This window comes from Temnothorax nylanderi, unplaced genomic scaffold (genome assembly GCF_030848795.1).
Source record: "Temnothorax nylanderi isolate EJ_2023f unplaced genomic scaffold, tnyl_v1.0 TNYL_tig0035_pilon, whole genome shotgun sequence".
Lineage (NCBI taxonomy): Eukaryota > Metazoa > Arthropoda > Insecta > Hymenoptera > Formicidae > Temnothorax > Temnothorax nylanderi.
This window is the reverse complement of record NW_027249097.1, coordinates 738,036-747,985: the sequence shown is the minus strand read 5'-3', so window position 1 is coordinate 747,985 and position 9,950 is coordinate 738,036. Positions and strand designations below refer to the sequence as shown.

General features: G+C 40.4%; 4 protein-coding genes across 4 annotated transcripts; 2 read left to right on the top strand and 2 right to left on the bottom strand.

The window, feature by feature from the left end:
• Positions 1-620: 620 nt before the first annotated feature.
• Lsm3 (uncharacterized) lies at positions 621-1,626 on the top strand. The gene is made up of 3 exons (XM_071703412.1): positions 621-917; positions 999-1,106; positions 1,209-1,626. Exons 1-3 carry the CDS (start codon positions 897-899, stop codon positions 1,374-1,376), a joined length of 297 nt encoding a protein of 98 aa, XP_071559513.1. The 5' UTR covers positions 621-896; the 3' UTR covers positions 1,377-1,626.
• Positions 1,600-2,656, bottom strand: LOC139771013 (sperm flagellar protein 1). The gene is made up of 3 exons (XM_071703413.1): positions 2,525-2,656; positions 2,099-2,380; positions 1,600-2,008 (listed from the first exon to the last, which is right to left on the bottom strand). Exons 1-3 carry the CDS (start codon positions 2,634-2,636, stop codon positions 1,719-1,721), a joined length of 684 nt encoding a protein of 227 aa, XP_071559514.1. The 5' UTR covers positions 2,637-2,656; the 3' UTR covers positions 1,600-1,718.
• Positions 2,657-3,434: 778 nt separating this feature from the next.
• Mfs3 (major facilitator superfamily transporter 3) lies at positions 3,435-7,595 on the top strand. Its single transcript, XM_071703409.1, has 9 exons — positions 3,435-3,643; positions 4,914-5,161; positions 5,298-5,531; positions 5,607-5,694; positions 5,928-6,157; positions 6,224-6,364; positions 6,434-6,566; positions 6,758-6,999; positions 7,174-7,595. Exons 1-9 carry the CDS (start codon positions 3,616-3,618, stop codon positions 7,351-7,353), a joined length of 1,524 nt encoding a protein of 507 aa, XP_071559510.1. The 5' UTR covers positions 3,435-3,615; the 3' UTR covers positions 7,354-7,595.
• L(2)10685 (5-methylcytosine rRNA methyltransferase l(2)10685) lies at positions 7,062-9,948 on the bottom strand. Its single transcript, XM_071703410.1, has 9 exons — positions 9,764-9,948; positions 9,329-9,511; positions 8,878-9,250; positions 8,611-8,793; positions 8,250-8,536; positions 8,062-8,186; positions 7,850-7,987; positions 7,623-7,770; positions 7,062-7,327 (listed from the first exon to the last, which is right to left on the bottom strand). The coding sequence occupies exons 1-8, from the start codon at positions 9,845-9,847 to the stop codon at positions 7,629-7,631; spliced, it is 1,515 nt and encodes a 504-aa protein (XP_071559511.1). The 5' UTR covers positions 9,848-9,948; the 3' UTR covers positions 7,062-7,327; positions 7,623-7,628.
• Between the last annotated feature and the right edge of the window lie 2 nt (positions 9,949-9,950).

Sequence of the window (9,950 nt, the reverse complement as noted above, 5' to 3'; positions counted from 1 at the left end):
CGTCACAATTTCAATATATTTTAATATATACTCGCACATATTGCCTCAAATACTAATAAATTATAGAACAATCAAATATACAATATGTAACTAATAATAATAGGTTTGTTCGCGTCGTATGCCCCACCATGCTCCTAATCACTCCAACGCACTCCAAAAACTCATCTGCTCCAATCGCCACCTTTTATCCGCGATCCAAGTGCTCTTGGTGTTTATTGGAGTATGCGACGCGAAGAAAACCTAATGACTTTTAATTGGGGTGTAAAAACCACTTCAGGTAATTATTTATGCAAAAAAATCGGGCATTTCAATGTCATCATGAGGACTTCGCATTTCACCGCCATCTATCCTAACAAATCAGCAATATCAATGACACCATGGACGTAAAAAATTATTTAGAATGATCACAAACCGAGTGTTTGGAGCGTAATCGAACGAAAAGAGCGCGTTCGATTGGTCGCGCCATGTTTTTGATACGGCTTTCGATGCATCGAATGAAACGCGGAATACTTTTACGGAAGCTTATCTAAACAGCTGTTTTGACATATTTTTCGCAATAATGCTTAACAATGCGTGCAAAACGTGCAAAAAATGCCAATTAATTGTTAAACTGCAAGTAGAATTGAAAATAATATGTTTCCATACATATATATATATTTAACTTTGCAAATTCCTGTTGCGCCTGCTTTCATCACACACTAGTGAACGCGATCAGTTATCTTCTGTTCGTTCTGTTCCTATGGCGGTAGCCGGTAACCTCTGACACATCCAATTACGTGATATTTGAATTTCGCACACGCACATTTATTCGCGACTATTTCTTGTCTAGTCGCTGTCTAACTTGCGTTAATCGCACGGCGTTACGCTATTTTCACGAGGAATTCAAGAAACACGAGATGGTTGAGGAATCGGAACAGGTGAGTTACGAGCTGGCTCGCGTAGTTCGATGTTCGTAAATACTGCAGTCCGTAATCTCTCGGATGTGTGTCCCAAAACAGTTACCGCCGATCGACGTGAAGGAGCCGCTGGACCTCATAAAGCTGAGCCTGGAGGAGCGGATCTATGTGAAGATGAGGAACGAGAGAGAACTCCGAGGAAAATTGCACGTAAGAAACTTTTCGTTGCTCTGTCTACTTAGAGCTGCAGCGATGCAAGCGATTCAAAATAAAGCGAAAGTATCGAATTCTTACGTCTCAACGCAATTTCAGGCTTTCGATCAGCATCTGAACATGGTGTTGGGTGACGTGGAGGAGATTATAAACATAGTGGAGATCGACGAGGAGACGTACGAGGAGATCTACCGCCAGAAGAAGAGGACCATCCAGATGCTGTTCGTGCGTGGCGACGGTGTCATCCTAGTATCTCCACCTACGTAAAATCGCCGCGACATTCCGTACAGCGTCTCGTGTGTGAAGCTATAAATATTTTCTGCGTAATTTATAATTCTGTTTCGTTGATGTCCAAAAGATTTTATACAGTACTGGGCACCTGAAAGATCAAGAAAGATTTTGTGGCAGTGCTCTATTTCTGTATTATACTATACATATTACGACACGCTGTAATTGCATGCGTAATTGTAAGATGAATGGCCCAACCAGATGATAATAAAAAGTGTATTCTTTCGTACATGGTACATGTGTAAAAAAAAAAACGAACAAGCTATGTGTTGTACAATAGCTACAATCGGAGAGCGCGCGACGCCGGTTTCTCGACCGGGTTTATTGCGACAGTTTGGTGGAGACGCGCGGTTTCGAGATTCCGCTGCCGATAACGTGAGAACGCGGGGTAGCGACGTTCCGTTCGACGGGCGGCCTTGTGATCTGCGTCGTGAGGTCGTCGATGCGTTGGTCCTTCAGCTTCATTATGCTTTCCAGGTGCGAGATCTTCTGCTGCAACGTGGAGATCGTGTCGTTTTTCTCCTGCAGCTCCTGCTTCAGGCGAGTGAAAATGTGCCGGGGGACAGTCTTGTTCGCTATCTCGTCAGGATTTAGCACGGACCTTACCGCCTCTATATTATTATGCGTAAAAATTGAAAAGCAATTCGGGAGAATATGATTGAGGGAATCCAAAAATAAATTTGTTACAGTTCAGTAGCCACCTTTGCTGTCCTCGTGGCCGAAGTACAAGGTCTCTCTGTCGGCGTTGGAGTCCTTCAGGATCTTGACTCGTAGATCGGCGAGGACTTTCTCGATGACGCCCGGCTGGGAACTCGCCAGCTGATTAATTGCCTCCTTTCCCAGCCTCATATCGATCTTCGACAATACCTTGCGATTCAACGTGCTCCAGTTGTCGATCTTCTTCGCGACGCTGTTGCCGGCGACGTAATTGTGCACGTCCACGTGTTTAGGATAGTAGCGTTTCAACAGCTCCGCCATCAACACTGGAGAGTTCGATCATAGCATAGATTAAATTTTCTGCAGTGTTATTCCTGAAGGCATTGTATCCCGGAAGACCGTCGGTCTTTCGCGGAAGAAGAATCGACAAATAAATTTATATGAGAAGATCCATAGGATTTTTCGTTTACCTCCGTCAGAAAAGTCTCTGGCTATGTTTCTTTTGGGCCTGGAAAACTTGATTTGATCGATCCAGTCGTAGATCTCGTCGAGATGATCACCGGTCTCCGAGTTCGCGCTCATGTTCACTGCGACGCTTTTGGCGGCCCGCACACTAACGAGATCATGAGCTCGTGTGGGGATAATGAAAGAACACGAGGGGAAGAAAGAGAGAGAGAGAGAAAAGTCTCTGTTACATATATATTAAAAATTTGCAAATGCAGTCGACATTTTTTTTCATCTTACACACTCAATATTCACTCGAGCCTATCTTCAGGGTCTCTCGAATAAACAAATTCTGGCATTCGGATTTCGGATTCAGAAAGTCCAGAAATATGATACACGATGCATCAAGGAGAGTCACGACCGATGAAGGATTAAATAAAAATGAAAATCTCGAGTTTTTGGAGAGGATTTTCATTCATAAAACTTTCGGAAAGGTCAAGCGTGAACAGTCGCGTCATTCATGAGTAATCGTTATCATTATATTCAAACTTCTTAACGATACGTTTTTCGTAATCGTTACTGTGATATTGCTCAATAGCTTAATTATTCCATCATACAACTTGTCGATTGACAAAGCAGTTTTTAATTTTTTTCCTTGATCGCCAGATGCGGAGGCGACCGCGGGTGATACGACACCGCGCTTTACCCTTTTGCTCTTTCCGGCGCCGGCTGGCAATGTCAATGATCTGGGATCGAGAATACGAGGCATCGGCCTCTTCTCCTTTTCGTGTGGCCCTGCCCTCTCACGCACGCACGCACACGCGTGCGTGGGGCGGGCGTTTATAGAAGAGGCGCACGCTCCGGCATCCCTCCGGAGCCGCTCCAAGAATTTCTCGGCTTTCCCATGCCGCTTTACGTCAGTGGCACGCTGATCCCGCGACGAGCCGGAAGCGATCGGGTTGTCCCCAGAATAGGTCCGCTCGAGAGAAATAAAACCTTTACGACGGTGTGAAATTGATTATTAGAGAAGCGCAATCGATTATCTTTGTTGTACATTATTGTCGTCGGGATCCTCCGGATATTGAAGAGCACCATCGAAGACATTTCCATCGATACCATGGCCGTGGTGGAAAATAACGCCAACGGTAAGCGACGATTCTTCTGTCGACTCTTCGAAAAATTAAGATTTTAATTCTACAATCCTAAAATTAAGATTTAATTCTACAAAACGTAATTTAAAATTATGAAACGTTAAAAGGAAAAATAATGAAAAAATTATTTAGAAGATATAAATATATCTTATATTATTAGTTTTTACTAATCGTATTTGCTAAATTATGTTTCTTAAACTCTACTTACATCGTATGTGTAATAAATTGCATCACATTTAATTTCCTCAAAAAATATATAAGATAACTCTGATTTTAAGGACGCCTTTTCGACCTTGACGCGTCCTCTACCCCAGATCGATATTCGGAAGCACCTAGAGTTTCAGCTAATTTTGTCGATTGGAAATGAAATTTTTCTGGACTGACATTTAACCGATCCGCGACATATATGTGTGCCGAAATATGATGACGCAACGCTATGCAAGTACCGACAAGTGCTTTATCATTTCTACGAATTTTCGTAATCTCGAAGGCGCAAAGAGATTCGCGGGATGCGATTAAATTCGAATAAAATGAATTTATTAATTGCGCGAGGAAACATTGAACCGCGATCGTTACATCAAAACTACAGAATTTCATCAGGATGACATCGCATTCGAAGCGGGATATGTCCCGCATGTCAGCGCAAACACACATTCTCTCGTTCTTAAAATAATCTCGTGGGTACGCCTTCAAACATACGAAATCGATCTCGCGTCAAGCCAAACGCAAAAAATACATGGTATAAAATCAAAGAATATTCCGTTCGTGAATACGTATGAAAATGTTTTCAATTTAGAAAACTTATTTTCGAAGCTGTCGTTCTCTCCGCGCCGTAGAAACAGTTCTCGTTCATATAAAAATATGTTAGTGTTGGTTCAAACAGTTGTACCATAATTCTGTCGTGACGCTTACTTTAGGCAGACGACAAGTGCCATGTGCAACTCGTCACGTACTCGCGAAAGTAAGAGTTGAAAATCTGAAACATGATTCACGAAGTATAATTGCTCGTCGTCACGATCGAAGAGAACTTGTTGCGCGATAAATCAGATGATAAAAAAATAAGTTAAATTATTCGAATATCCATTTAATTTTCGTTGCAGAAAAAATAAAATAAAAATTAAAAATCTGAAGCTTAGTTTCAGCAAAATATAAAATTATAATCTAATATTAAAATTAAAGAAATATGACGAAGATAATTGCCTTCCATCAATCTTGTATTTAAAAAACATCTGATTATAATATTATTTATTTCTTATTTTTACAGGTGAAAACCGAACGCTCTTTCGCTTTCGATACTTGATGGCCGTTATGGGATCAATTGGCCTCGCTATCCTTTATGGCTTTAAAGTCAATGCCAGCGTGGCTATCGTCGCTATGGTGAACCACACAGCTGTTAAATCATACACCAAATTATCCTCGTCGAACGACTCAGAAACTAACAATACCACGCTAACGAGTACGAACATTTGCCAGTTTGATGATACCTCAAACATCACGACGATCAAAGGCGAGGTGTGTGATGATATCTTATGTAAAGATTTATGCGCGTGTAATTTTCATATCGTAGCTTCAGCAAAAGACCTTAGAATTTTAATAAAAAGAAAAGAGAAAGAAAAATACTAGCCAATATATTACTGCATCTTTTCAGGACGGTCCGTTTGTATGGAACGAACTTATTCAGGGTCTCATTCTGTCTTCCTATTTCTGGGGCTACACGGTATCCATGTTACCGGGTGGAAGATTGGCGGAACTCTGGTCAGCTAAGTGGCTGATGAACCTATCGGTCCTGTTGAATGTCGCCGCGTCCATCCTGACGCCCGTCGCTGCGCGCATTCACTACTGGCTCTTCATAGCTATGAGATTTCTTCAAGGAATCGGTGGTGTTAGTAGCGCGACTTGTTATATCAACAGATATCACGTTCCAATACAATTATAATTTTGAGCGTTTGAATTACAGGGTGTATCGTTCCCCGCTATGCACGTGATGATCGCGAAGTGGGCGCCGCCGAATGAGAGAAGCGTCATCGCCTCGATCGTGTATGCAGGTAAGAAAAGGAAATTATACAGAAGACGTTCATTTTTGCGAAGTTCTGACAATACTCCAGAATCTTTCATCGTGATTCTTTCGAGGTCTGTAATTACAAAGCGAAAATTGTAACGATAGCTGTGCTTCTTTCTCGATAAGGTTCTAATAAAACCCATATATTAGATATGTGGAACTTTTCGAATAAATGGTAAATTTTACTGTCAGAAAGAGATTAAGTTGAGAAATTTTTAGGGACAGCACTCGGCACTGTGATTTCCATCTTACTGACCGGGTTGCTGGCTGCGAATTTAGGATGGGAATCCATCTTCTACGTTGAAGGCGTGCTTTGCCTAATTTGGTGCACTCTTTGGTGGCTGATGATAGCGGATTCCCCGGAAGAACAGACGAGATTCATCACTCAAGAGGAGAAGAGCTACATCGTCACGTCTTTGGGCGGACACAAAAAGAATATTCCCAAACGGGTACATTAAGAATTAAAGGCATTAAATTAAAAAATTCTTTATTTTTTTTATCCGCATTTATTGCAGGTTCCATGGCTGCAAGTATTTCGTTCCAAACCGTTCATGGCGATCCTGATCGCACATTTCTGCAGCAATTTCGGCTGGTACATGCTGCTCATCGAACTGCCCACCTTTATGAATCAGATTCTGAAGTTTGATATGAGCTCGGTAAGCTCTAAGATTCGTTATAATACATACAATTTAACACATTTATAAGTTAATTTGCTCGTGCATCAGAATGCAGGTTTGTCATCCATCCCGTTTTTGGGCATGTGGCTCTTCACCATGATTCTCAGCAAATTATTAGCCATCCTGCAGGAGAAACGTCTAATCACAGTAACAATATCTAGAAAAATCGGCACTCTCTTTGGTATGTTTAACACTGAAAATCCAATTTTCAGAGATCTTTCAAAAAAAGATTGACTTTTATTTAGATATTTGCACTATATGTAGACAATATAACAGCGTAAATTTTTCAATATCTTATATAGCTTTAATATCTTATATACTTTTATTGTTTCTAAATGCACCTTTCTAAATGGAATTTCAAAACTGTTACAGCGTCGTTCGTACCCATGGTATGCTTAATACAGGTGTCGTACGTCGGGTGCGACCGCATGAAAGCAGTCGTGCTGATGACGATCGCGGTGACTTGTATCGGCGGAATGTATTGTGGTTTCCTGGCAAACCACATAGACATCGCACCGAACTTTGCCGGTAGCTTGGTAGCGATGACAAACTTCGTCGCCACCATACCCGGCTTTGTCGTGCCGATATTCGTGGGACAATTGACTCACGGAAACGTAAGTAACAAAGTAAAAGGATTTCTAAAGTTGCAGATTGGAAAGAGGACATTTGGACCAAATTATTTCCAAAGAAATAGTCCTTTATTAAATGAACTCTTCTCTACTTCGCTTCGATTACGGCGATTACGCTGATTCGATCGGCGTATCTTGATTTTGTTTTATTATTTACAGCAAACCATAGAGGCGTGGAGGATTATATTCCTCGTAACGATCATTCTATATGTAATTGAGATATTGGTTTACACTATCTTTGGGAGCGGCAACGAACAACCATGGAATCAGATTGAAGGATCACCTGACGAGGAAGCGAACGACCAGACGCTACCTTTAAGAAGTAATAATACAAAATAGAAAATTATATCATGGCTTAATTTATGATTAATTATTCATGTTTCATGATAATTTTGTATGTATGTTATATTTTGCGTATTTTTACCACGATAGGGTAAGTTCATTAATATTTTACAGTTTTCCATATAGTTACATAAGATTATAAAAAAAGTGAAAGGTTGATTTCATTACATATAAAATATATATTATTTATTCAGTATATAATAATTTAATAGTCTACAATAAAGTCAACAAAATCTCTAGGTCTTAAATTATTTGCGTACACTCACCTATTATTACCGCATTCGTATTATTTTACAAAAGTACATGGGACCCCAATTATTACTGAGCGTAGGAATGGCGATATGGCCGTATTTTAGTCCAAAATTGCCGAATCTATAAAGGCATCTCAATGGATCCAGCGCTTCCCTCATATCTCTGTCTCAGCGAATAGTGTCGTTAATATAAAATCGCAATCAGATAATAACGTATTGTCACATATACGAAAAATGCTTACTTTACGATCATAACAGAATTAGTTTCCTCCCAGGCTTTTTTCAGCGCCATGCCGACGACACCGTCGTTTTGAATAGGACTGAGAGAACAGGTAGAATACACGACCGTTCCACCAACTGATATTATCTTCAACGCATTACTGTAACAGACAATTATTTGATAGAGAAGAATAACCAGACACATTTATAATAGAGTATCGAATTTCGTACGCACGTTAAAATGGCTGCTTGCAACTCTGGTATCTTTAATCTCTCCCGCACCCTCTGCGGCTTGAAGATATTGTTCTCTTCCGAATGCAAAACGTGCCTATCCGTGGTGCATGGCACATCCACCAATATCTGTGAAGAAATAAGTGGTATAAGAATGCTCTGCGAGAAAATAATAAATTTTCTGCGTATTACCTTGTTGAACATATCTTTGTCGTCGATAAATCTTGCATCTCGCTCTGTCACAAACAATCTGTTTTCCCACTGGCCGATGCCGGCTGTATATTCGTCTATGACTTTGCGGATCCTCTGCACTCGGGACTTTTGGATGTCATTAGCAACCATCATATGCGGCATAAGCGTCTGTAGAATGCTCAGAGTCTTTCCTCCTGGTGCCGCGCACATGTCTAGTACAACGTCACTAGGTTGCAAGTCTAAGGCCAACACTGGTAACACAGAGGCACCATCCAGAAGATAATAATCTATAAAATACAATCGTGATGTTCGTCAATCGAAATTAGACAACGAAATTAGATTCTAGTTAAAGTTAGCCAACCTAAGACGCCAGTTGATCCTTTCTTTGGGGATGGAAATCTGCTGTCGTTGTCTTCCTCAAACGTATAGATGTTGAGATACTCCGGAAACGTTAACACTACCTCCTTCTCAATGTTAACTGAAACTTCCGAGCCTTCTTTGTAATAGCCATAGTGCTGTGACTCCAATATCCAATCTTCCATGCCTGAAAAATAACATAAACGCATATTACAATGACATTTCTACGTCTGACATTTGTATTTTCAGATTCTTGCGGTATTGGGGTTACCCTTAAGTTTCGTGGCTGGTACAAATTCATATAATCCGCTCAAGTTGGCGTTGGGATGCACGATTCGATTTTCGTCCAAAGCAACTTCATTCAAATCTGATTCAATAGGTTTCATTTTTACAGGCTGCAACGGTTGATCCTCCGGCGCGATGCCTCTTTCTTCATCATCGTCTGTACTTATAGATGTAGGTGATGCATAATCTGTGGGATAATTTGACTGCACCGTTGATATCTCAGCGTCAGAAATCACAGACTCCATTCGACTTCTTCCTTGCTTTGCCTTTTTCCTCTTTTTCGTATACATGGTTGGATTTTCGTCGATGTGTTTCTTGTAGGTTTCATAAATTGTTCTTAGATTCATGGCACCTTGGGACTAGAGGGAAGACCAAATGTTAGCAAAAATCGTAATATATCTTCAATAATCCTTTACCATATAAGAAGACGAATATACCTCTAACTCTGACTTTATTCTGTCCATGTCGCTGAAGCTGTTCACAACAGCCATGTACTTGTGCTCTTCCGCTAGTAACGCAGTTTTTATATTTTCCCACGACTTTCCATAGACATTACCATAGAACTCGTCGAAGTGTTTCAGCGCCCTGCCCATATGCGTCTTTTTCTTTCTAACCACAGACTAGGCAAAGAGGAAAAAAAAGAATTAAACGGATGGATGTTGCATTCAGAGCCTTACAAATGTTTATTCTGTATTTACAAATCGGACAGCAATTAGTTATGATATAAAAAAACTATATATATGAACAAATAAAAAAATAAACAAAATTACAGTAAAAAATAAGTAAAATTATAACAATATATACAATAGATTTATTCATTAGAAAGATGCAATAGAGCATGAAAATTATGGAGCACAGTGCGAGACACTTACCCAGTGATCCGCTTTATGACCGTATCTGGCGACCTGCATCCTAGCCAGTTCTCTGCTCGCCAATCTATTAAACAAACGTGCCATTTTTTCATAGTAAACTTACATCCGATTATTTAAATCAGCAACTCTCGCCGTAAGGTTCCATCCTAACCTCTCCTAACCACGATTCTACCGAGCAAGGAGAAAT

Coding starts and splice junctions, on each gene's coding strand:
- Lsm3 (XM_071703412.1), top strand. CDS start 897: ATGGTTGAGGAATCGGAACAG. Junction 918..998: donor TGGTTGAGGAATCGGAACAG/GTGAGTTACGAG, acceptor GTCCCAAAACAG/TTACCGCCGATCGACGTGAA. Junction 1,107..1,208: donor AACTCCGAGGAAAATTGCAC/GTAAGAAACTTT, acceptor ACGCAATTTCAG/GCTTTCGATCAGCATCTGAA.
- LOC139771013 (XM_071703413.1), bottom strand. CDS start 2,636: ATGAGCGCGAACTCGGAGACCGGTGATCATCTCGACGAGATCTACGAC. Junction 2,381..2,524: donor CAGAGACTTTTCTGACGGAG/GTAAACGAAAAA, acceptor CGAACTCTCCAG/TGTTGATGGCGGAGCTGTTG. Junction 2,009..2,098: donor CGGCCACGAGGACAGCAAAG/GTGGCTACTGAA, acceptor ATAATAATATAG/AGGCGGTAAGGTCCGTGCTA.
- Mfs3 (XM_071703409.1), top strand. CDS start 3,616: ATGGCCGTGGTGGAAAATAACGCCAACG. Junction 6,158..6,223: donor AAAAGAATATTCCCAAACGG/GTACATTAAGAA, acceptor CATTTATTGCAG/GTTCCATGGCTGCAAGTATT. Junction 6,365..6,433: donor TGAAGTTTGATATGAGCTCG/GTAAGCTCTAAG, acceptor CTCGTGCATCAG/AATGCAGGTTTGTCATCCAT.